Source organism: Pseudorca crassidens, chromosome 8 (assembly GCF_039906515.1).
Source record: "Pseudorca crassidens isolate mPseCra1 chromosome 8, mPseCra1.hap1, whole genome shotgun sequence".
Taxonomy (NCBI): domain Eukaryota; kingdom Metazoa; phylum Chordata; class Mammalia; order Artiodactyla; family Delphinidae; genus Pseudorca; species Pseudorca crassidens.
Window position 1 is genome coordinate 31452722 of NC_090303.1, and position 23392 is coordinate 31476113.

The 23392-nt window shown below is 38.9% G+C and overlaps 1 protein-coding gene across 1 annotated transcript in view; it reads right to left on the reverse strand.

Moving 5' to 3' along the window:
• ABCB4 (ATP binding cassette subfamily B member 4) overlaps window positions 1-23392 on the reverse strand; it is a 74256-nt gene that overhangs the window by 35776 nt on the left and 15088 nt on the right. Inside the window, exons 5-14 of the mRNA XM_067746111.1 lie at window positions 22799-22990; window positions 21090-21261; window positions 19347-19471; window positions 16046-16217; window positions 13863-13976; window positions 12708-12818; window positions 12360-12485; window positions 9718-9921; window positions 9199-9369; window positions 400-561 (exon numbers count right to left, since the gene is read on the reverse strand). Of these exons, the coding sequence (XP_067602212.1) occupies window positions 400-561; window positions 9199-9369; window positions 9718-9921; window positions 12360-12485; window positions 12708-12818; window positions 13863-13976; window positions 16046-16217; window positions 19347-19471; window positions 21090-21261; window positions 22799-22990 (1549 nt within the window). The remainder of the gene's footprint in view (window positions 1-399; window positions 562-9198; window positions 9370-9717; window positions 9922-12359; window positions 12486-12707; window positions 12819-13862; window positions 13977-16045; window positions 16218-19346; window positions 19472-21089; window positions 21262-22798; window positions 22991-23392) is intronic.

The window sequence follows — 23392 nt, forward strand, 5'->3', positions numbered from 1 at the left end:
GATGCAGGGGACGCGGGTTCGTGCCCCGGTCCGGGAAGAGCCCACGTGCTGCGGAGCGGCTGGGCCTGTGAGCCATGGCCGCTGAGCCTGCGCGTCCGGAGCCTGTGCTCCACAACAGGAGAGGCCACAGCAGTGAGAGGCCCGCGTATCGCAAAAAAAAAAAAAAAAAGTAAGTTCAAAATGTTTGGGGCATTTTCCTTTATTTTCCTCCCCCCTCACCTTTCTCTTTAGAGATTCTTTCAACGACTCTGAATTAAAGCCTCAGATGTATATTTTAGGCAGCTTCCTGAAAACTTCTTATTTCCCAACATGGCATTAGCTACGTGATATTTTAATAAACAAAATAAAGAATACTATATTGAGGAGAAAACAGCAGAAAACTTCCCAGGAAGCAGATACCTGCATGTTAACAAGCCTGAAGTACATCCCTTCCTTCTTCATTAGTTCTTTGTGGCTTCCTTGCTCCACAATGACTCCATCCTCAAACCCAGCAATGACATCTGCATTTCGGATTGTAGACAATCGGTGTGCTATCACTACGGTGGTCCGGCCTTCCCTGGCCTAAAGGAGAGAAGGACAAACATGTAAGGCAGGAGGGTTACGATGTCCTGCACTGTCAATTAACACACAATTAAGCACTTGAATGGAGGTGTTTGCGGATGATGCAAGAGCAGCTCACCATCCCTGGGTGATTAGGCCACAAAGGCATCACTCACCTGTGAATGGCTAAAAGGAGACTTAAGTTCTGGACCAGACAGGAGGCCAGTCCCTCCAGGATGAGGATGGATAACTCTGGAGGTCTACAGCCCTTCTCAAATGTTTTCATACCTGTGTGAGGAGCCCTCGTTCTGAGTTATAGGATAAGCGAGAGACTTTAGCAGAAGCATGTTCAGAAGCTGTTGCCACATACAGTCTTCTCCAGAGCACTTCTGTAGTGCCTGATTTTGACTGTAATTCTAATGGACCACATGCAGGCAGCTTAGGTGAAAACATACCCTGGGATATGGATGGTTCACATCATGGTTCAAAGACCATCTGAATTCCAAACTCTGGAGTGGGGCTATTAACTATGATTTTTAACAAGTGCTTCAGGTGATTTTTACGGATGCTGAAATCTACAAATCACCCCCCTAAGTAGCTCCCTGAACTCACATGTCATTGGCTTGGTGGGTGTATGAACGGGCATTTACAACCTGGAAAGTGCCCATCAAACTCTTCATGTTATGTCATTAACAATGGCTATTGTTTTTTAATACTCATTAGCCCTATCAAGACTAACCACTTCTTAAGACCACTCCTAGTCTGAGGCAATAAAGCCACATCCTTAGGATGGTTATTAGAGTACAGCCAAAGTCACCTAAGTAGTTAAAAAGATAGAAATGAGAGGCTAATCATCAAAAAATCTACAAACAGTAAATGCTGGAGAGGGTGTGGAGAAAAGGGAACCCTCTTGCACTGTTGGTGGGAATGTAAACTGATACAGCCACTATGGAGAACAGTATGGAGGTTCCTTAAAAAACTAAAAATAGAGCCACCATAGGATCCAGCAATCCCACTACTGGGCATATACCCTGAGAAAACCATAATTCAAAAAGAGTCATGTACCACAATGTTCACTGCAGCTCTATTTACAATAGCCACGGCATGGAAGCAGCCTAAGTGCCCATCGACAGATGAATGGATAAAGAAGATGTGGCACATATATACAATGGAATATTACTCAACCATAAAAAGAAACAAAATCGAGTTATTTGTAGTGAGGTGGATGGACCTACAGAGTGAAGTAAGTCAGAAAGAGAAAAACAAACACCATATGCTAACACATATATATGGAACCTAAAAAAAGAAAAAAAAGGTTCTGATGAACCTAGGGGCAGGACAGGAATAAAGACACAGACGTAGAGAATGGACTTGAGGCCACGGGGAGGGGGAAGGGTAAGCTGGGACGAAGTAAGAGAGTAGCATTGACATATATACACTGCCAGATGTAAAATAGATAGCTAGTGGGAAGCAGCTGCATGGCACAGGGAGATCAGCTCCGTGCTTTGCGACCACCTAGAGGGATGGGATAAGGAGGGTGGGAGGGAGACGCAAGAGGGAGGGGATACGGGGATATACGTGTGCATATAGCTGATTCACTTTGTCACACAGCAGAAACTAACACAACACTGTAAAGCAATTATACTCTAATAAAGATGTTAAAAAAAAAAAGGCTAGATTTATAATAGCCAAAAAGTGAGAACAAATCCAAATGTTCATCAGTTAATCAAAAGATAAATGCAAGGTGGTATATCCACACAATGGAATAATAATGGGCCAGAAAAAGGAGTGAGATTCTGATGCGTGTTTCAATATGGATGAACCTTGAAAACATTATGCTAAGTGAAAGAAGCCAGTCACAAGAGACCATGCCTCGTGTGATTCTATTTATATAAAATGTCCAGAATGGGCAAATCCACAGAGAGAGAAAGCAGATTATTGGTTGCCAAGAGCAAGGGTGAGGGTGGAATGGAGAGTGACTGCTAATCGGTACAAAGTTTCCTTTCAGGATGATGAAAATATTCTGCAGTGAGACTGTGCTGATGGTTGCAAAATCTCGTGACTGTACTGAAAAAACCAATGAATTGTGCATTTTAAAAGGGTGAACTTTATGGTATCTGAATTATATCTCAACTTTTTAAAAAAGAGCATCCATGAAAATTGTGAAAAAGTTAATGAGTATCTGGGTAATATCTCCACCAGATACTAAAACATAAAAAGCTACAGCGATTAGGGCTTCCCTGGTGGCGCAGTGGTTAAGTATCTGCCTGCCAACGCAGGGCACACGGGTTCAAGCCCTGGTCCGGGAAGATCCCACATGCCGCGGAGCAACTAAGCCCGTGCACCGCAACTACTGAGCCTGCGCTCTAGAGCCCATGAGCCACAACTACTCAGCCCGTGCGCCTAGAGCTCGTGCTCCACAACAAGAGAAGCCACCACAATGAGAAGCCCACGCACCGCAATGAAGAGTAGCCCCCCCGCTCACCACAACTGGAAAAAGCCCGCAGGCAGCAACAAAAACCCAATGCAGCCAAAAATAAATAAATTAAATAAATTAATTAAAACAAAAAAAAAGCTACAGCAATTAAAATAGTAAAGTCTGGGGGAAGCTATCACGTGAAAAGACAATTTGATCAATAGAACCATATAGAGAGTCCAGAAATAGACATGAAACATTTAAGAATTAGTATGATAGTATGAATAAATATGCTTTGTCTCTCTGTAGACAGAAGGTGGACTATGGAGCCAATTTTGTAGCCACCTGGAAAAAAATAATGTGGTCTTTCTTCTTCACTCCTTACTCTAAAATAACCAGATGAATCAACTGTGTTTAAATAAATATAAAAGAGTTACATCATAAAAAGAGAGAGAGACTAGAGCATAACTATTGGACAACATTTAAGACTGTTCTTTGATTTTTAGCATATGGGCCCCAAAGAAACATTCATAAATATTTACTGATTTACTGATATGGAAGCTGCATGGCTTTGTCCATGTATGATAAGGCAGAGAGGAAATACTTTGATCAACCTAATTATATTCATGATACTAACAGTGATGAGTAAACTGCTGACAGTGACTGGGTTATCATTATGATAATAATAGGTTGATGCTATATCAACCTTAAAAAAACAGAGGAATCGGAGTCAGACTTGTGAGTAATGACTGGTGTGCAGGAGAAACAAAGTGTGCAAAGTTGCTAATTTCAAAATTAGCAACTGTCACCCTTGACCGAGATTCTTTGGCCAGAGTAGAGATCTGACACAAAGGGCTATTTTCAAACACCCCAGTGATGACAAAACATTGGCAAATAAATACCCTAGATTCAAGGACACCAACTATTAAGAAATTTGGACGTTCTACTAATTTTGGATGTGTAGGAATGAAACAGGCCCAAACAAAGGAAGTACTATTCCATGAGCCTTTCTGGAACTTCTGAAAAAAAAGCATAAAATGAAACTTTTGGCAATCATTTCATTAAATCACTACTCTGGTTCTTTTCTTGCCCCTCCAGTATGGAAACACTATGAGTAGGAGAGTGTGTGTAGGTATGAAACTTTGTGATTATTGACTTTCTTTAAAAAATCAAAATATCAAGTCTGCTTTTCTGTTCTTCTTTAAGACCTTATATTGGAAAAACCTATTATTTATTTTGATGAATAGCTGCTATCTATTGAGTCAAAAGCAGAAATGGTCATTAGTAATTTTTTTAATGTAGACATGTATTATCTCAATGAGCTTGGCCATGGTAACCAATTCAGTAAAAATTTATTTAGGCTTTACTACGGGCAAGGCACTGGAGTAGGTGCTATAGAGACACAAACATGAACCATTTATTAATTCTGCCTTTTGGGGGTTTAGTCTTTCTACGACAGAGGAGGCATATAAGTAAATAGCTAACTACAATAACTTGGTGCCATAAGAGGTATTGATAAATGTATAAAGGATCCACAAAAGGAAAATATTATTCTTCCAGGCTAGGTAATAAGGGAGGAAAAACAATAACTATAATAGTAGTATATCCTTATGCTCCTCAGAGGAAAAATAATTAATTATAAAATTCAACTTTTCATTGTTAAAAGAGAGGTGGCATACAAATAGATGGACCAGCCAATTGACTGACTAGTATCACTGGGGGGAGTACAGTAATGAAGGATTTCCCTTTTAAAGACACAGTTTATAGTCTGCAAAATACATCAGTTTAGTTATCTTGCAATGTATGGAGTCAATTGGGTAGATTATAAACTACCTGCAGCAACTACGGTAGATAAAACATGGTCACAAACACTTTGCAGCTACTCCCTTTCAGAGGTGGAGTCTATTTTTCCACCTCGTCGAATCTGGGCAGTCCTTGTGACTTGCTTTGACCAAACAATATGAAGGAATTAATGCTTGTGCAATTTCTGCAGCATAGACTTCAAGAGGCCTTATAGCTTGTGTGTTTGCCATCTTTGAAAGCTACCTGGAAAGGAAACTTGTCTGGTCTACTTGAGGATGAGAAGCCTACGTGAGGAGAATAAAGCTGCCTCAGGCAACAGCCATCACCAATTTCTAGGCACATGAAGGAGGCCATCTTGAACATTCCAGCCCAGATGACCCTGAGCTGAGTGTAGCTGCCTGGGGAGACTAGGCAAAACCAATAGAGGAGTCACAGCAGCCAACCCACTAAGTGCTGGATTAAAGCAACTGATGTGGAAATTTGTAGTTAGACTGGGATGCTACTGTAACAAAACCCTAAAACATGTGACATTGGCTTTGGGACTGGGATCTGAGTGGCAGGCAGTGGCTAGAAGGGAGGTGATGATACTGTTAGTGGAGACTGGAAGAAAAGTAAGGAAATTGCTACTGGAGGCTGGAAAGACAGTGACCTGTGTTATGTAACCTTAGAATAACTGGAAAAATTGTTCCCTGTAGTAACTTGGAAGAAAGATATTTTATCTAATGAACTTGTACATCTGGCTGAGGAGATTCCAGAGATCTCTAAACAGAATGTTGAAAGTGCCAGGCTGTATATGATAAGGTATGAGAAGAAAATGATGAGCTAAAGAAGAAGCCATTTGGTTTGCAAGGTGAATTTAGAAGCTACAAAGAAGACGCAGTACTTGCTGGGTTGGAAAATGAATTGTTAATCATCCAATCAAATGAGACCAAAGATCAAATCAGGGTGTAGGTGTAAGATTTTTTTGTTAAAATCTCTGAAAAATTTATGGCAAATTCTAGTAGACACTCTCTGCTACATAAAAGGGCTTCTAAGGCTCTAAAGGGTTTTCTAATGGCAGCTTCATATACAGCCCAAAGTAGAGAGAGGCCTGCCCCCCCAAAAAATTAAAGATGTAACTTTTGGGGCTTAAGCAAACTACAGTCAAATTCTAAGCAAACTCACAAAGTCTTTAAGAGAGTCCATCAGCTTGGACTAAAAGAGACTGAGAAAATTAAAAATGTAAAGAGGGCTCTGGGTCTCAAATTTCTATGGGCAGAAAGTATCCTGAGAAAGTTACTCAGCTGCAGACATGGGCCCTTTCTTATGGGAAAAGAAAGAGCTCTCAGAGGGAGAATCTGAGAGCCCAGAGGTTGGAGCCCCAAACCAAGCAGAAAAAGTGCACTAGGGAACCCATTCTACTAAGGGTAGAATTGAGCCTTAATCAAGGAACGTTTCCTTTCCTTGGAGCAGTGGAGTAATTGGCAACATGCATCTGACTGCATTTCAAAATTGCTATGGAGCAGTAACTGCTATGTGCTTCCTGTTTTCCTTTTTGAATAGGAGTGTCTGTTACAATTAGCCTGTCCCTGCCTCACCATTACATGGTGGGTATATGTGTGGAAGATAACGTCTCTTTAGTTCCTAGTCCTCTGGATCAAGATGAGCATAACATGAAGAATCTCATCCATATCTGGACCACATACACGTCTTCAGGTACTGACTTTGAGCCTGATCTCATAACTGTATGAAAATTTTGAGGGTCTTGGGAAGAGGTGGATTTATTTTGCACTTGGGAGAAATGTAAATAATTGTGGCAGAGAGTGTGCTGTGGAAGATTAAATATGGTCATAGATCCTTTACAGCTCACCCATCAAGAAACAGAATCTATTTGCTCACTCCTTCAATCTGGGCTAGCCTTGTGACTTTCTGTGACCAATAGAATGTGGTGAAAGTGACATTGTGTGAGTTCTGGAGTCTAAGCCTCTAGACGTCTTATAGCTTCTGCCTCTAGATACACTGGCCTGAGACTTCTGTGTAAAGAAGCTGGGTTAGCCTATTGTATGAGTGAATACAAGCATGAGTATGAGATGCCCAACCAACAGCCAGCACGTGAGTGAGGCCATCTTGGACCGTTTTAGCTAAGTCAACCCTCCAGGTAAATACAGCCATATATGTGCTCAGGTAAAAATAGCAGAAGATCCACCCAGCCAATCTGCAGAAGTATTGCTTTAAGCCTGAATTTGGGTTTGTTATGCAGCAATAGGTAACTGATTCAGCAATCAATAAAAGGAATAATAATCATGGTAATGGTAATGACCATAATAATTGCATTGTTTCTCATGGGCAAGGTATGTGCTGAGAACTTTACATGCAGTATCTCATTTAATCTATTCAATCATCCTATGACATTATTTCTCCCCCTTCCCCCCACCCCAATTACTTCTGCAATATCTCAGGCTTAGAGGACTCCCACCTCAGCCTGCCTGGCACCACAACCTGTGCCCTTAAGCACCACCCCAAGCTGCTAATGGCTTTTCTTGGAGATTTAAAAGCACTGTGAGTGATTTGTCAGCTATTTTTAAAGTCAATATGTAAAAGGTTATCAACTGAGGAGTGGGCCATAATCCTACAGAACACAAATTGCTAAAACTGAATGAAGTAACCTGTCCAAATATGAATTAAAACTTGCAAGGCTATAATTTTTGCTGACAGAATTCATATCATGAAAAACAACATCTCCAGTAATTCTGTTCATTTAGCACAGCAAGGGCTAACATATTGAATGTCTGTATCCTACAAAGTATTGGGACATGGGTCCTAGGGCTGAATAGGACTTTTTTTTTCCACATAAATATCTCTCTTATCCCACCTAACTTTATGCTAAAAAGTCTATATTGACACATGAATGACCATTTATGTGTTTTGAGTTAAAATTAATTGTTTAATTTATGCATGTATTTATTTTTATGATTTCTTCATTTAAGTCACTTCTAATTAACTAAGCAAATACAATTCTCCTATGTATTATATTTTGTTTCCTTAATATTGAGACTTAATATACATGAAAGCAATGTAATTGAATATACAAATTTGTGAGGAATAATTATCATCTTTCATTAATTATTAAATTACATTATATAAAATAAGCCAAAATATTAATCTGATAAACCAGGAAGCATGAATTAACTACAGTTTATAGCACACAAAGCAACTGTGTTTACTTAGGATTCAGGTATAAATTTTCCTGAGAAAATAAGGTTCATACAGTTCATGTCTAAAATATCAAGACGATAGATACTATGTATAACTGAGTCACTTTGCTGTATACCTGAAACTAACACAACATTGTAAATCAACTATATTTCAATACAAATCAAAAAATAAAACAAAATAAAATAGGTCAATTCAAAAAAATAAAATTTCAAGAGGCAGGTTGGATAGACTAAGTAACTTGCACATTTAATTACTAAACTTTCTCAACTCAATATATTTATGATGTTTATGTGTTTGAAAGCCATTTACATGACGTCATCTGACTCTGGTTTTAATACTGTGTTGTTATTACAGATGACTTCAGCACCTGACCTTGAAAGTGTCCCAAGATAAGGTTCTTCCTTTGAAGCTTTAGTTTAGTAAAGAAAACAGTGAGAAATTTAGAAACTCTGAGCCATGCCCATGAGCTCAGCAGCCTTAAAAAGTGTTGCTTATTGTGGTTGAGAATCTGCCTGCCAGTGCAGGGGACACAGGTTCGAGCCCTGGTCTGGGAAGATTCCCACATGCCGCGGAGCAACTGGGCCCGTGAGCCACAACTACTGAGCCTGCGCGTCTGGAGCCTGTGCTCCGCAACAAGAGAGGCCGCGATAGTGAGAGGCCCGCGCACCGCGATGAAGAGTGGCCCCCGCTCACCGCAACTAGAGAAAGCCCTTGCACAGACACGAAGACCCAACACAGCCAAATATAAGTAAATAAAAGAAAAATAAGTGTTGCTTATTTATATGCTTAGAAAAACATGCAAGTTGAACTTTATTTCCAGAAAAGCATCCATTCATTTTCATGAATAGGTAAAGACGATGTACTGCCTACAAAATAAGGCAAATATTTGAACTGCTTTTCAGCTGGACCACTGCGTAAGTAACCAGATTTTTCTTTGTACATTTTACCACAACTACTTTTGATCAAAGCCCTAGCCTATGTGCAAGAAAAAAAACAAAGCTAAGCAGCTCACTGCACAGGTCTGGATTAGGGCTCACTGCACCTTGGTCAAAGCAAGCCAGTTAATGGGCTGCCCACCTCTCTCTGCAATGCGCCTTGACAGAAAGAAGAAACCAAGAAAGCCCCACGGGAGAGCTTCATTTGCTCTTATGTTTATGTTTTTCAACCTAGACTCGCAAAGCATTGGCAAGAATTTTCAATAAAGTTTCAACTGGCTGGCCTTCAGGTGTTTAGGGTCCACTGACCTTATCCAAAGCTGCCTGTACCTCAGCTTCGCTCTCAGTGTCCAGCGCTGAGGTGGCCTCATCCAGCAGCAGGATCTTGGGGTTGCGAACCAGAGCTCGAGCGATGGCGATTCTCTGCTTCTGTCCACCACTCAGCTGGGCCCCTCTCTCTCCAACCAGGGTGTCAAATTTCTACAAGAGAAAGCATGGTGGAGCTCTTGAAGTATTTCAACTAGAAAAAGCTATGGAGCCTAGAAATTCATGAAGACATCAGGGAGCTTCATTTTGACCATCGTAATGAGTCACAAATTATAATAAAATAAATAATATCGAATTCTGACAAACTACTAACATACTCTGTATAAAATTTTGTATGTTTCATGTACCAAGCTATACGCTCCAACTGGATAATTCAAGGGACTTACCTAGCAAAGTTGGACAACCTTGTACCTCAAACATTATTAGCTTAACCTCTGAAGAAAGAACTCACATGAGTTGAAATTCTCATTTCGAGGGCAACTACATTAACAGAGGCTTTACCTGTGGTAGTTTCATGATAAACTCATAGGCGTTGGCTTCCTTGACAGCTTTCTTTATTTCATCCATTGTTACATTTCCACGGCCATAACGAATATTTTCAGCAATGGTGGCAGAAAACAGCACCGGCTCCTGACTCACCACTCCAATTATTTCCCTCAGATACCTTACGTTAAACATCCTAATATCCTGCCCATCGATGGTAATCTGAAAAAACAAAATCCTTCCATTGAATATTTTAAACCTTCTGATGTATAAAGCATCAAGACTCTAATTTGTTACCAAAAAAGCCTTAGCTAATATTTAACTTATTTCAGTGGTTAGAAATGAGAATTGGAAATAAAGCAATGTGGAAGACTAAAAATAAAAAGTGTATTCTCTCTTTTGATATTTATTATCTTACATATACAGTTTTTTTTATGGATGGATTATTCTCCATAAGTGATTACATATTCGGTTATACATTTTTGGCATAACTATTATTTTTGCTTACCATTACTAAATCTGAATAAAAATGTCCCTTTACCTACCTAGTCTACATATCATTTTGATGGCATTATGATGTTTTACTGTATGTAATATACCATAATTTACTTAAGCATTTCCCACCTGCTGAATATCTGGCTTCCTTCAAGGAACACTGAAGGACAATCATTGTAAAGGCACAGAAATACCAGGCCGAAGCATATGATTTATTTTTTCTTCTCCGATAACAATTGCTTAACTTATACAATGACTGGCATATGTTGGGCATTTATTATTTGCTGAATAAAGGTTGAATAAACAACCCTCTAAAAAGATTTTTAATAATTTACAATGTCAGCAGGAATATATAAATATATATCTGCTTCATTGTAATTTATTAGCTTTTATCATTTTAATGTCTTTTCTAATTAATAAGTGTGTGGTGGTAGCTTATATTTATTTTAATTCACATACAATTATAAGTGAGGTTGAACATTTCTTTAAACTTTTTACAAATCTACATTTATTCTCGAAAGATTTGCATGTTCATATCCTATGATAGATTCATATTAATTTCTAAAATAGTGATAATAGTTTTCCCACATATATCATAAATTATTTGTTCCAATTTATTGCTTTCTTTTATTATAATTTTACTGATTTTTATGGGGAGAGATTTAAGGAAAAACTGAATCAGTCAACTGTACCACTGGGCATTTTTTCTATTATTTCAGCAGTAATAAAATTGCTAAATCACAATGTGAACAGTGAATATCTCTGAGTTATAGAATTTCTGAAGACTTTTTCCCCTGCTGACGTGTATTTTCTTTAAAAAATGTATTACTCCAATAATAATTTAAAAAATAAGATGTTTTCAAATGCTTATCCTCAATGGTTAGTATTTACTATGTTCTTTTTAAAAAATGAATAAAACTGTTTACACTTGAACCAACCTAGAGTTTGCTTTAGGAAATGAGGATGGACCTATGTTCCTCCTTGGTGTATCAGATTTTTCAAAGAAGGTTTGTTAATTTTATTAAAGTAAATAAATAAATAATTTGTGTATCCTAGAAAACTTTGTATTCATTCCTGCAATCTCTGTTGTATCTCAATGCCTTTTTAGGTTTTTTTTGTTTTTCTTTGTAACTTGTAAACTTCTGTTTTCATTATTGTTGAATTATAATACATTTCATTGTCAGGTAAACTCAACGTCCAAAAGTTGGTGCAGTTGAGGAAATTTGAATATATACTGTGGGCTCGTATTGTATTAACATTAAATTTACTGATTTTTTTTTTTTTTTTTTTTTTTTTGCGGTATGCGGGCCTCTCACTGTTGTGGCCTTTCCCGTTGTGGAGGACAGGTTCCAGACGCACAGGCTCAGCGGCCATGGCTCACAGGGCTAGCCGCTCCGCGGCATGTGGGATCTTCCCAGACCGGGGCACGAACCCATGTTCCCTCGTGTCCCCTGCATCGACAGGTGGACTCTCAACCACTGCGCCACCAGGGAAGCCCAAATTTACTGATTTTGATGATTGTTTTGTGATTATGTAAGAGAATGTCTTCTTCTCAGAAAATATATTCTGCTTTGCAGTACACCTGAAACTAACACAAACTGTAAATCAACTATACTCCAATAAATATAAATAAGTTAGAATTTATAACAAAATTTTTAAAGGCCAAAAAAATATCCCCTAGGCCATTACTGTTCTCCATGTCCCCAGAAGCTTCTTAGAGACTAACCCACTTTCCCCTTCAGATATTCCAACAATTAAGAAAACTCAACCGCCTTTGATGAATTTAATTACTGTCCTAAGATTTCTTGTGATCCTGAACACAAGGTTATTAATAATTGCTATATGGAATATTTTTGACCAAACTCAGTAAGTCCTCCCAGTGGTTTGGATGACTATTTTCCAGTGACCTAGTGGGTTATGAAAAGCTTAGTTGGAACAGAGGAGAGTGTTGTCTAGCTTCTTTGGCTTTTATCATCTTGAATACTTTTGTTAAAACAGCCCAAGGTTTTGAATGCATTATCCAGATGCATTGCAATTCTATAGTCTTTTTACCAAAATTGGATTCACATGCAAATTTGTTAACAACCAAAACAAAACAAAACAATTTCAAAGGTCTAATTGGTATCCAGCTTCCCACTTTGGAGAACATGGCTCTTCCCACTTACCATGCCCTCTGTGGGGTCATAGAGCCTCTGTATCAGCTGGACCACCGTGCTTTTCCCACAGCCGCTGTTCCCAACCAGGGCCACCATCTGACCGCTCTCTACCTTCAAGTTGAGGGCCTTTAAGATCTATGAGGGAAAAGAGAGAAGAAGAACACACTTCACAACAAAAACCTAAAAGGGGAGTAATCTGATTCAATTTTAAATTTGGAAAAAAAGTACCAAATAAGGGAATATAATCTCAAAAGGAAAAAAGCACATACATATCAAAATAATAGAGACTATGGATTCTTTAAGATGATTAAACAATCAGTCTGAATTAGGAATTCCTATAAATATTACTTACAATACCTTGACATCAGGTCGAGCTGGATAACAGAAATGAACATCTTTGAACTCCAAATTCCCTTTGATGTTATCTGGTTTGTGTCCTCTCTCTGAAAAACTGTCAATTTTAGGATTCTAAATAAAACAAAATTCAATGACTATTCCATCATAGGACAAACAATTGCATTTTTAAGGAATATGCTTCAGCAAATTCCAAAAATAGGACCCAGAATGGCAACTCAAGTTGAAGACGGTGTGTGTTTAAGGAAATATTCCTTCTCAGAAAATAGGCTTTTCTTGAAAAGTACATAAAGGATATATTCATTTCATTTTATATGATAGTTCCCTTTAAGTTTCTGGCATATCCTCATAAATTTTCTAAATGGTCAAACATGCACATTCCTACAGCTGCAATGACAAAAACATACTACCATGGATATATCCAGGTATTTCAGCATTTAGTGACAATTAGCTTATTCCTAAACAACAAATGTAATGGACTGGGTTGAGAAGACTGAACAATTGGTTAGAGCCAAGTTATTTAGGAACGATGTAAATTTTGTATATATGCAGAAGCTGAACCATTTTCTCATGACTTAGATTAATGAAGTAGGAATTGCTTGGATTAAACAATCACATTTCAGTTACCTAGTTTGCATTTTCTCTGTGTAAATGCAGTGACGTACTTATGTCAAAATGATCTTCTTTATTTCACTGCAGTCAGTACAACTTATGCAATATAGTTGATTCAAAATTATATCATATGCGCAGTGATCTTTTTTTTTTTTTTGACAGGGGGCAACCCACAGCAAAGCATACTATCAATTTTGGTCCCACCAGTAACTTTTCCATCCACTCATCCTGTATACAAATCATAATATTCTTAGTCTGGCTACAAAATGAAAGAGAAAAGGAGGAAAACTAGGAAGACAAACATCTTTGCTTTGAACTCTAATAATAACACACTAGTGCAGATGTACTTTCCCAAAATGAGATCAGTGCTATTTGATTATTTAAAGATAAACTTTCAGAAATATTAGTAAGAGGCATTTGATTTCATTCATTACTAAAGAGAGGTTGTTCACTTGGCAAAACTTTCATACGACATTTAACCGAAAGCCAGATTTAATTAGCCAGACCTCAAATAATTTTTCGGCATTAAAATAATAAATGACTCACATTATCAATAATAGCAAAGATTGCATATGCTGCTCCTCTTGCATTGGCAAAAGCATCAATACAGGGAGCAGCCTGTCCAACGCTGAAGGCTCCGATCATGATTGAGAAAAAGACCTGAGCAAAAAGAACACAAGGAAAAGTTATAAGTCCTATTCTGGAGTCCACCATCATCTCAAATATGAGTTGTTTGGAATATACACTACCCAAAGGATCGCAATTAGGTTTATCCCTTTAAAATTTTTTTGGCAAAAGAGCAAAATTTAGAAGGTTACTATAGCATTTTATTGCATGAACAGGTTTCTTCAATCTCAAAAATATTTTTTTTGAAAAAAATATATATTTTTTGTCTAGCTAGCCAAACTATCTGTTGCTCTTCTCCTGAACTTAGACAAAGTCAGAAAGATTTTTCAAACCTACTTCCTTGATTCTGAAGCTATTGCCACCAGAGGAAAACATTTTCCATCAGTATTATTTTTCAGTCCTATATGATTTTCTCTAACTATTCATGGAATTACACAGAATGTTCAAGATAAAACAGATTTTGGCCGCATGAAATTTTCCTTAAAAAGTACTATGTTATGTATTAATACATATTTTGGTAAGACTTTTAATATAAAAAATAATAGTTCACACATTATAAAACACTAAATCACACCTGTGTGCAATGATTAATATACAATTATTCTGTACTACAGCACACAAACTTAACACATTTGCCTTTATATTTTTTTCACTAGGAAAATAAATTGATATAGAAAAGTCAACACTATAGCTTCAGGAATCCAGATTATCAACAAATGTTAACTGAAGAAAACATAAATGAAGAGAAATTACTCCTTTATCTCTGGGCATGCTGAAACATCTACTTATAGTTTGTCTTTTCTCAGAAGACGGTAACAGTAACACTTCACATACCCAGAACTCAAATATCTCTCAAATATCTATGGGCTACCTGCAATACAGAGAAAGACCAGTAAGAGAGCAAAGCCGTCTCTACCAAAAGCAATGCTATGAAGTCAATGCACTAGAGTTCTCAGTCTTTATGCAGAGGGCATCGCTGGGCTCCCTGCATCACGGGCGTCACTCTGTAGCCCTACTCGGGAGAAGTCACTGTCTACGTACTACAAATGGGGAGACCAGGCCAGAGAGGGCACACTCATCACAAAGGGTGAATGGCAGAGTCAGGATTCAATCTCCTTTCTTCATAAAATTTAGCAAATGAGGAAGTAAAGAGAGGTGGAGAACTTCCGAGCTGACAACCAGAGAGGAGACCAAAAGGAGAAAAAACAGACTCAGCAATGACGGAAGCTCATCTAGCCAATCAGCCCTCAAAAGGTCAATGCAGTCTGAAGGTACTACCCTAGAGAACATTTTGAAATGATAAATTTTTATAATGTCCCTAAGCCATCATCAAGGAGTCCTCTGTTTAGAAAGATAGGGAAGTGCAGGTTTTAAAACATGGCTAGTTGAATGGTTACGTGTTGCCCTGACCGTCACTGACATGGAAAGAAGGTCACAATACGTTGCTAGTTTATAAAACGTTTACAAAAAGGTATGCATAATACAATCCCAGTTTTGAAAGGAAACAAAATCCACATACAGAAAAGAATCCGGAAGATATACACCAAAAGTTATCATTAAGTATATATGGATTATTAGATCACAAGTAATTCTAAGTAATTTCTAATTTTTAAAATTCTTCTAATTCTTTGTATAACTAGTATATATTTTTATAATCAAAAAACGAAGATATTTTCATTTTGTAAAAGAAAAAGAAACTAAAATAACTTTTCATCTTGTATTTGGATAGCTGATGTTTTATATCACGTAAATTTAACATTCTCTCATAGTATGACCTACGTATAATAATGTTTACTTTCTTATATAATGAAACTCAAAGGCAGAATGAGGGTGGCGCCACTACATATTTGTTCATTCATAAATTCATTCCATTTTTCAGAATTTATATGCTCCATGTGTTTCTCGATTGGTCTATCTACATGTTATGCCCTGTGTATTCTACAAGGTCAGCTCTACCCACAGGACAGAGCAAAGGTTTACAGAATGAAAAAAGCCTATAACCATGGCTCATCCTTCAAAAAGGAGGAGAATGAAAGAAAAGAAAAGGTAGGTGGATAAACAACATTTTCAGATTCTTCATAAATATTAGGAAAACAACTTACTGTCATTGCATTTCCAACAGTGTATTCTTTTGCTATAACTAGAGTGGACGCATACCAGAAGGCCAGCGCATATGATGCATATATTAACAGGAAGGCAATGCCCATGGAAATGTTCGCCGAAATAGCTTTTTTAATTCCAATCTTTTTGGCATTTTCTAGATGTTTCTGATACCTACCAGAAAATGAGGGGAAAACATAATAAGAAAACAATCCATAATCTGAGCCATATTCACCTCCTTGATAGTTGGAGGTTTAAGGCACAAAGCCATAAAAGAAAGCCCTGGTGAGACCCAGCTTCCTGGGAACTCAAACAATTCAGGATCGGCCAGGACTAGAACCCATCTGAGCCTTTTCTTTACTGGCCTGGACCCATCTCCCTTGGTCCCTACCAGTCCTACCAGTGTTCCCATAGCTGTTCCAGGATTGAACTCCCATCCCTGGGAGAACATCACCATCCCTTCATGGCCAGCATCACAAGTCAAGGCAAAGGTGGAAGAAGAGAAACCAAGCGAAGCCAACCAGGAATGACGCCAAAATGTAAATACTATTTGGGACTCTTCAAACAGATTCTTAACACAGGCAAATTTGTCTTCTCCAGAGAATAACCTCCTTCCACAGCCCCACTGGGTGAGGGACAGGAATTTTACACGTTTGCGTACTTATACTTGGGCTTTTGCTTTGGTTTGGTTTTTGTTTTGGTTTGGTTTTGATCAGGCTGACCTTCAACTGTCAAGCCTGGGTACAAGGTTATAAACTGGTCACCGCTTATGGGATACAGGCTCCTACTCAACTTTTCTAGATTTTAGTTTCATCACTTGTAAAATAGAGTTACTCTTTTTTTAATAGAAGTATAGTTGATTTACAATGTTGTGTCAGTTTCAGGTGTACAGCAAAGTGAATCAGTTATACATATGTATATATATTCTTTTTCAGATTCTTTACCTTATGGATTATTACAAGATATTGAGTATAGTTCCCTGTGTTATACAGTAGGTCCTTGTTGGTTATCTATTTTATATATAGTAGTATGTATATGTTATTCCTAAACTCCTAATTTATCCCTCCCTTCCCTTTCGCCTTTGTTAACCATAAGCTTGTTTTCTATATCTGTGAGTCTCTTTCTCTTTTGTAAATAAGTTCATGTGTATCATTTTTTTAAAATCCACATATTATCGCTATCATATGATGTTTGTCTTTCACTGTCTGGCTTACTTCACTTAGGATGATAAGCTCTAGGTCGTTCCATGTTGCTGCAAATGGTATTATAAAATGGAGTTACTAATGCCTACCTTGCAAGACAATTATGAGGTTGACAGATAATGATAGAACGTTGTTAGTACAGTGCTGGCGTATAGCTGGAAAAACCTGATAATTCCTATTCCTATTACTATTGTTTTAGAATTTAATGTCTTCCTAAATATCGCTCATTCTATTATTGTCATATTTTTGAATATTAATTAAAATTCATATTACTGCCTTCTAGGATTTGACATAAAGGTATAAATGTCTAGAATGGTTCTGTCAAATAACAATATTTTTTCCATCAATTTCAGTTAAGCCTTCCATGCTAGATGCAAAGAGTCTATAAATTTTGATTTTGGCTCCCTAAAATCAGAAAAAAAAAAATCCACTGATATACAGTGAGACTTTAGAGAAAATACCACATACGTTAGAGCGTTTCTATTTCTAACAAAAGACAAACAACATCATATCTTTTTCAGTTTAACCAAATAAGATGTTGAGAATTTCTTCATTTTTTTAAAATGTACGTTGCCACCAAAAATTATGTCTTTCAATTACTTAAAGCACCCTACTCTCCAGTGCTGTTTCCTCAGTGTTGGATGATGCATACATTTAGCTGAGCTGCGTCCCTGGGGAGACAGCCAGCTCGCCATGCCCAGCACTGTGCTTAGTCCCAGGTGGCCCAGTTGCAAGGTGTGGGCACGTCAGCCCCAACGTGACACGGGCTCCAGGGACAGTGGTGGACATGCTGTAATTACCTTCGCTGAGGCGGCTCGCTTACTGCTGCTAATGGAGAGGCACTGATTACACTCATCCTGAGGTGTGTGGGCTACTGTGTACAGAAAGCAGCAGTGAGAGAGAAAAAGGAAGAGTTAGAGAACCAGGTATAGGCTGGCTTTGAAGAGGGCTTAAGGAACAGAAAAATAGAAAATGAAAAAGAGGGGAGTAGGGAACCTTTGCTTTTAAGGCTGGAGAATTGCCAGAGAATTTCTCTTTCAAAGAGTTGTGGGTGGGGCTTCCCTGGTGGCGCAGTGGTTGAGAGTCTGCCTGCCGATGCAGGGGACACGAGTTCGTGTCCCGGTCCGGGACGATCCCACATGCCACGGAGCGGCTGGGCCCGTGAGCCATGGCCGCTGAGCCTGCGCGTCCGGAGCCTGTGCTCCGCAATGGGAGAGGCCGCAACAGTGAGAGGCCCGTGTACCGCTAAAAAAAAAAAGAGTTGTGGGTATCAGGAGTCCCATAGGATGGCAAAAGAAAATACTTCACATGGAGTCATACTTCAGCGATATTAGGGAATGTTATTATTTAAAGAAAACTGGTTGGGGCATTTAAGTAGAGCTGAGTAGCCTTTATTAGGGGGCTTTGTTCTGGCATATAGGTTTTCGCCTATCAAGTTCCTCTAGAGCAGGGGTACTCCACCTGGAATCCCCGGTTAAGGAACTTGAATGCGAAAAAATTTACATATTTAATTTCACTAACCTCTAACCGGAATTTAGCATTTCCTTCAATTCTCAAGGCAGGCAACAAACTGCTGTATGGTTAGCAGTAACTGTGCCTGTGTTGCCAAAAGAAATACTAGATCATTTTCATACCACTCTTCTAATTATTACAGATATCTTAAAGTATCTTTTACCTGCAACCCCACTTTGAATTACAGTAAATAGTTGACCCGTATTTAGTTCTTAGTATTTAATAGGTTAAGAGTAGAGATATGTAATTACCACATGACACTTTTAAAATGTTTTGATAACTGTACTTCACTATAATTGGTTTCCTTTGTAATCCTACATATTTTGTGTTATGCATTTAAAATCATTATTTTAAGAAGGGAGTCCATAGGTTTCATCAGACTGCCAAAGAAGTCCATGGAACATAAAAAGGTCAGAACCCCGCTGTAAAGTCTGACATTAAACTCTAGCCATCAGTAAAGGGTGCCTATATTTTGTGGGTGAGGGGTTAATATTAGGTAAAGGAAAGCAGTAGACACATATCACAAAAGAATAAGTAACAAAATGTAAAAGTGGGTTCTTTGAACTAGTGGACAAAAAACCTTTCTGACCTTTTCAGCTCTCTGTTCTGGCCCCCAAAAGCTATCACAGTCTTGATGGCCCCTAGAGCCTCTTCTGCCACAGCGCCTGCTTTTGCATATGCAGCTAGTTCTTTGTCACTAAATGCTGAGAGAATCTGGAAAAGAGAGAAACATTCACGCCTTTTGTATGGGGAAAAATGTTAAAAGACAGTCCGATCAACTCTTTCACTTACTTTTTCTTCCCAAACCCTGTCCTTTATCAAACATTGTAGATACGAAGCAAACCACACTCACTGTACCCGATCCAACGGCTGCTTCCACTCCCTACAAGGGGCGGATTTGATCCGCCCTGGTGATATGCTCCCCAAGAGGAGTCTTAAGCAGCTTTCGGCAGGAAAGCGCCCTTTGCAGGAAAGAGCTCTCTGCAGGAGGCCCCTTGGTCTTGTCGCTAACCTTAAACCAGGCGCCCCCGTGCTCTACTCACCTCTGGCCCTAGCACACCTTTCAGATCTTTTGATCACGCAATACTTTGTGTAACTTGTTGGTTCTTTCCATAGATCAAAGATGTAGAAATGCAGAATAAGTAATTAACAGATGACCAGATCTTTTCCCTAGCTTCCCCTTCAATAATCTCGTGAACAAAACTGTGTGAACAAGATAGCATCTAAAGAAAGATCACAAGAGGTCAACAAGCCCACACACAAGCCTGCACGCAATGGAGGAGGGTGATGATTCTGACCCCCTATCTCAACAATTAACTGAGGTTACTTCCCCTTTTCCATTGAAAAGCTTTCATGACTGAACAGAATCTTCAGGGACGGTTTTTGGGGGACACCAAGTCCACCATCTCCCCAGACTGCTAGCATTCCGATTAAAAGTAACTTTCCTTTCTACCAACTTTTGCAAGTATTGATTGTTTTTAAGCAGCGAGCAGCCGGACTTGATTCGGTAACAGAGTCAGCAAAAGGAAATCCACACATAGTTCTCTAGATAGTGTTTTTTGGGAATAGTGTGGAGTTCTGTATCTACTACCATTTGTTCTCTGTTAATTGCAAAATAAACTAAAATAAAACCTTACTACTTGGAAAGGATTCACCATCCTTTTTTTTTATTGTGTCACGATTTTTAATCGCTTTGAAAACCATACTTCCAGGCCTACTCACGGGTATTCAACTGAATAAGATGGCTAAACAAGATGTTGCAGGAGAACAGTAAAGGAAGAATCGAAACAAAAGAGATGCCAGAGTCTACTAAGTAAATCATCAACCCCAGAATGAGCAAAAATTGCCAGTAAAGTTTCTCAACTCTGGAGTGTTGGTTGAAATAGAACAGGTTTTGTGGATTTTACTGCAAGGCAAAATTGTCAGAGTGCCATTTAACTGTCACAGGTAACAATTCAAAATAAATAGGACAAATCTAAACTTATTTACATGTTTTATATTCATGCAATAGTTTGAAGGAACGTCATATTTTTAAATTATGTTTCCTGAAATAAGGACATGACCATTTATGTAATTTAAATTAGTACGCCAGAAGATCTACCTAAAGTAGTAACAATTCCAAAAACAAAATGTAACTGAGGTAATAACTGTGACATTTTGCATCACATTAAAAACAATCTTCCTTATTAGAGCACCAGATTAACAACATGGTCCTGGATGTGGTTTCAAATGACATTTAACATGGATCTGCACAAGTACCAGAATCCTGCATATTGAAAATAACTCTGTCTGCGTGGGTTGACACACACGGAGATGCCCACGTTTCACATACCTTTGCCCAAACAGCTGTAGAGAGTCCCAGGATAGGGCTGATGGCCATTATCACAAGGGTGAGCTTCCATCCTCTGAGAAACCCCACTATGAATCCTGCAAAAAACGTGGCTATTGCTTGAAAGAACATTCCAACCTTGTCACCAATTCCTTCACTGATTTTGGAGATGTCACTAAAAAAGATCACACCTAAGTGGTTACAGGCAGGAGGTCTTCAGTCAGAAAGGTGAAGCAGACATCTAACAAACACAGAGACAGGCAACACTGGTTCAGACTCCTGCAAGCCTCTTTCACAGTCTTAGCCTCTTGAATGACATTTTTCCCCACCTAAATACTGTACAAAGGAAGAAATTCAGGATTAGTTCACGCTTCTAAGAAGTTAATAGGATTAAAAGTTGATGCTATTCAATTAGTTAATCCTGTTAGAGAAACATTAGCATTTTGAACCTATGAGTCAATTTGTTTAAAGGCAGGAGCTAGGGGGCTTCCCTGGTGGCGCAGTGGTTGGGGGTCCGCCTGCCGATGCGGGGGATGCGGGTTCGTGCCCCAGTCCGGGGGGATCTCGCATGCCGCGGAGCGGTTGGGCCCGTGGGCCATGCCCGCTGGGCCTGCGTGTCCGGAGCCTGTGCTCCGCGGCAGGAGGGGCCACGGCGGTGGGAGGCCCCCGTGCCGCAAAAAAAAAAAAAAAAAAAAAAAAGTAAAAGCAGGAGCTAGGAAGGGCATTGCAACAGGAATAGGGAAGGGCTCCTTGCTTCTACCCTTGATATTTTCAACGCACTCTATTCTCAATACAGCAGCCAGTGTGATCCTGTGAAAATGGAAATCTGAACATGCTACTCCTCAGATCAAAAATGCCCAGTGGCAAAGCTGAGGCCAGCCAGGCCCTACATGCTCTGATTCTCCCTTCTCTTGGACCTCATATGCTCACTACCCTCTTGCCAGGACCTCCAGTCAGGAAAAGCTTATCATCTATGTCCCCCTGCTGGAACGTAAGCAACAAGAGGAAGATCTTTGTCTCATTCATTGGTATATCACAAACATCTAGAACACTGTTTGGCACATAATAGGCCCTCAAGGGCTTCCCTGGTGGCGTAGTGGTTGAGAGTCCGCCTGCCGATGCAGGGGACACGGGTTCGTGCCCTGGTCCAGGAAGATCCCACATGCCGCGGAGCGGCTGGGCCCGTGGGCCATGGCCGCTGAGCCTGCGCATCCGGAGCCTGTGCTCCGCAACGGGAGAGGCCACAACAGTGAGAGGCCCGCGTACCGCAAAAAAAAGAAAAAAAAAAAATAGACCCTCAAATATTTGTTGAATAAGTGAAGAGTCAATAAGTACTAAGATAAGTCTCTTTGTGAATTCATTCAATCATTGATTCACTCATTCATCCATCTTGAGGGTCATCTTAATATCTGTCAGGCCTGTGATAAATATCTGTTTGTCTCCATGAGAGATAAACAAGTAAAGGATGTAAGCTCATTCCTCAAATACGCCTACTACATAACTAAGGCAAAAAAATCTAACAGATAAGGAAAATACACCGCGGCATAGGCTGTAATTTCTAAAGATGGCTATCAGATGATCTATTCCCAATACACACCAAATGCTTAATCTAGGAAAAAAATTTTTTTTCATTTAAAATCTTCCTTGGACATATTTTCACATACTTAGCAGTTAATTTCTTTATGAAAGTGTGGTGTTAACAGTATACTTACTCTGTTAGCCGAGTATTGAGTTCAGTGGTGTCATTGATGTCAAACCAGCCTATTTCCTGTCGTAGAATAGCATGAAAAAACTCTTGCCTAATTTTCTTAATCTGTCGGCCAGCTGCCAAAGTCCAAAATGAAACTTGTATATAGGCAGCAACAAGAACTCCAGCACCTAATCCTGAATAATAATATGCATATCTGGAAAATAATTCAAAAGTTTCTTTTAAATATAGTCTTTATCTCTTTGGGGAGAAATATTCAGAAATGGGAATTAGTCAATTTACAGACAGATCACAAAGACCGTGTAGGACATTGTAACAAACACACATTAATTTTTTTCTCTTTTCTTAAATTATAAGAGGATAATGGCAAATCTATCCACTTGAATGATCAGCCAAAGGTAAAATAAAGTTTTGTGGTTAACTGCAAAAATATAATGGTGCTCATGAACCATTTTTAAACTGATATTGACAGTCTGTAAACACAATTTGCCTCTTTCATAATTCATATTCTAGACTTGCATACCTTACTGTACTTAAAAAGTACACCACATTGCAAATACAGGACTAAACAGACCGAGCATGCAAAATGGTTCTTAGT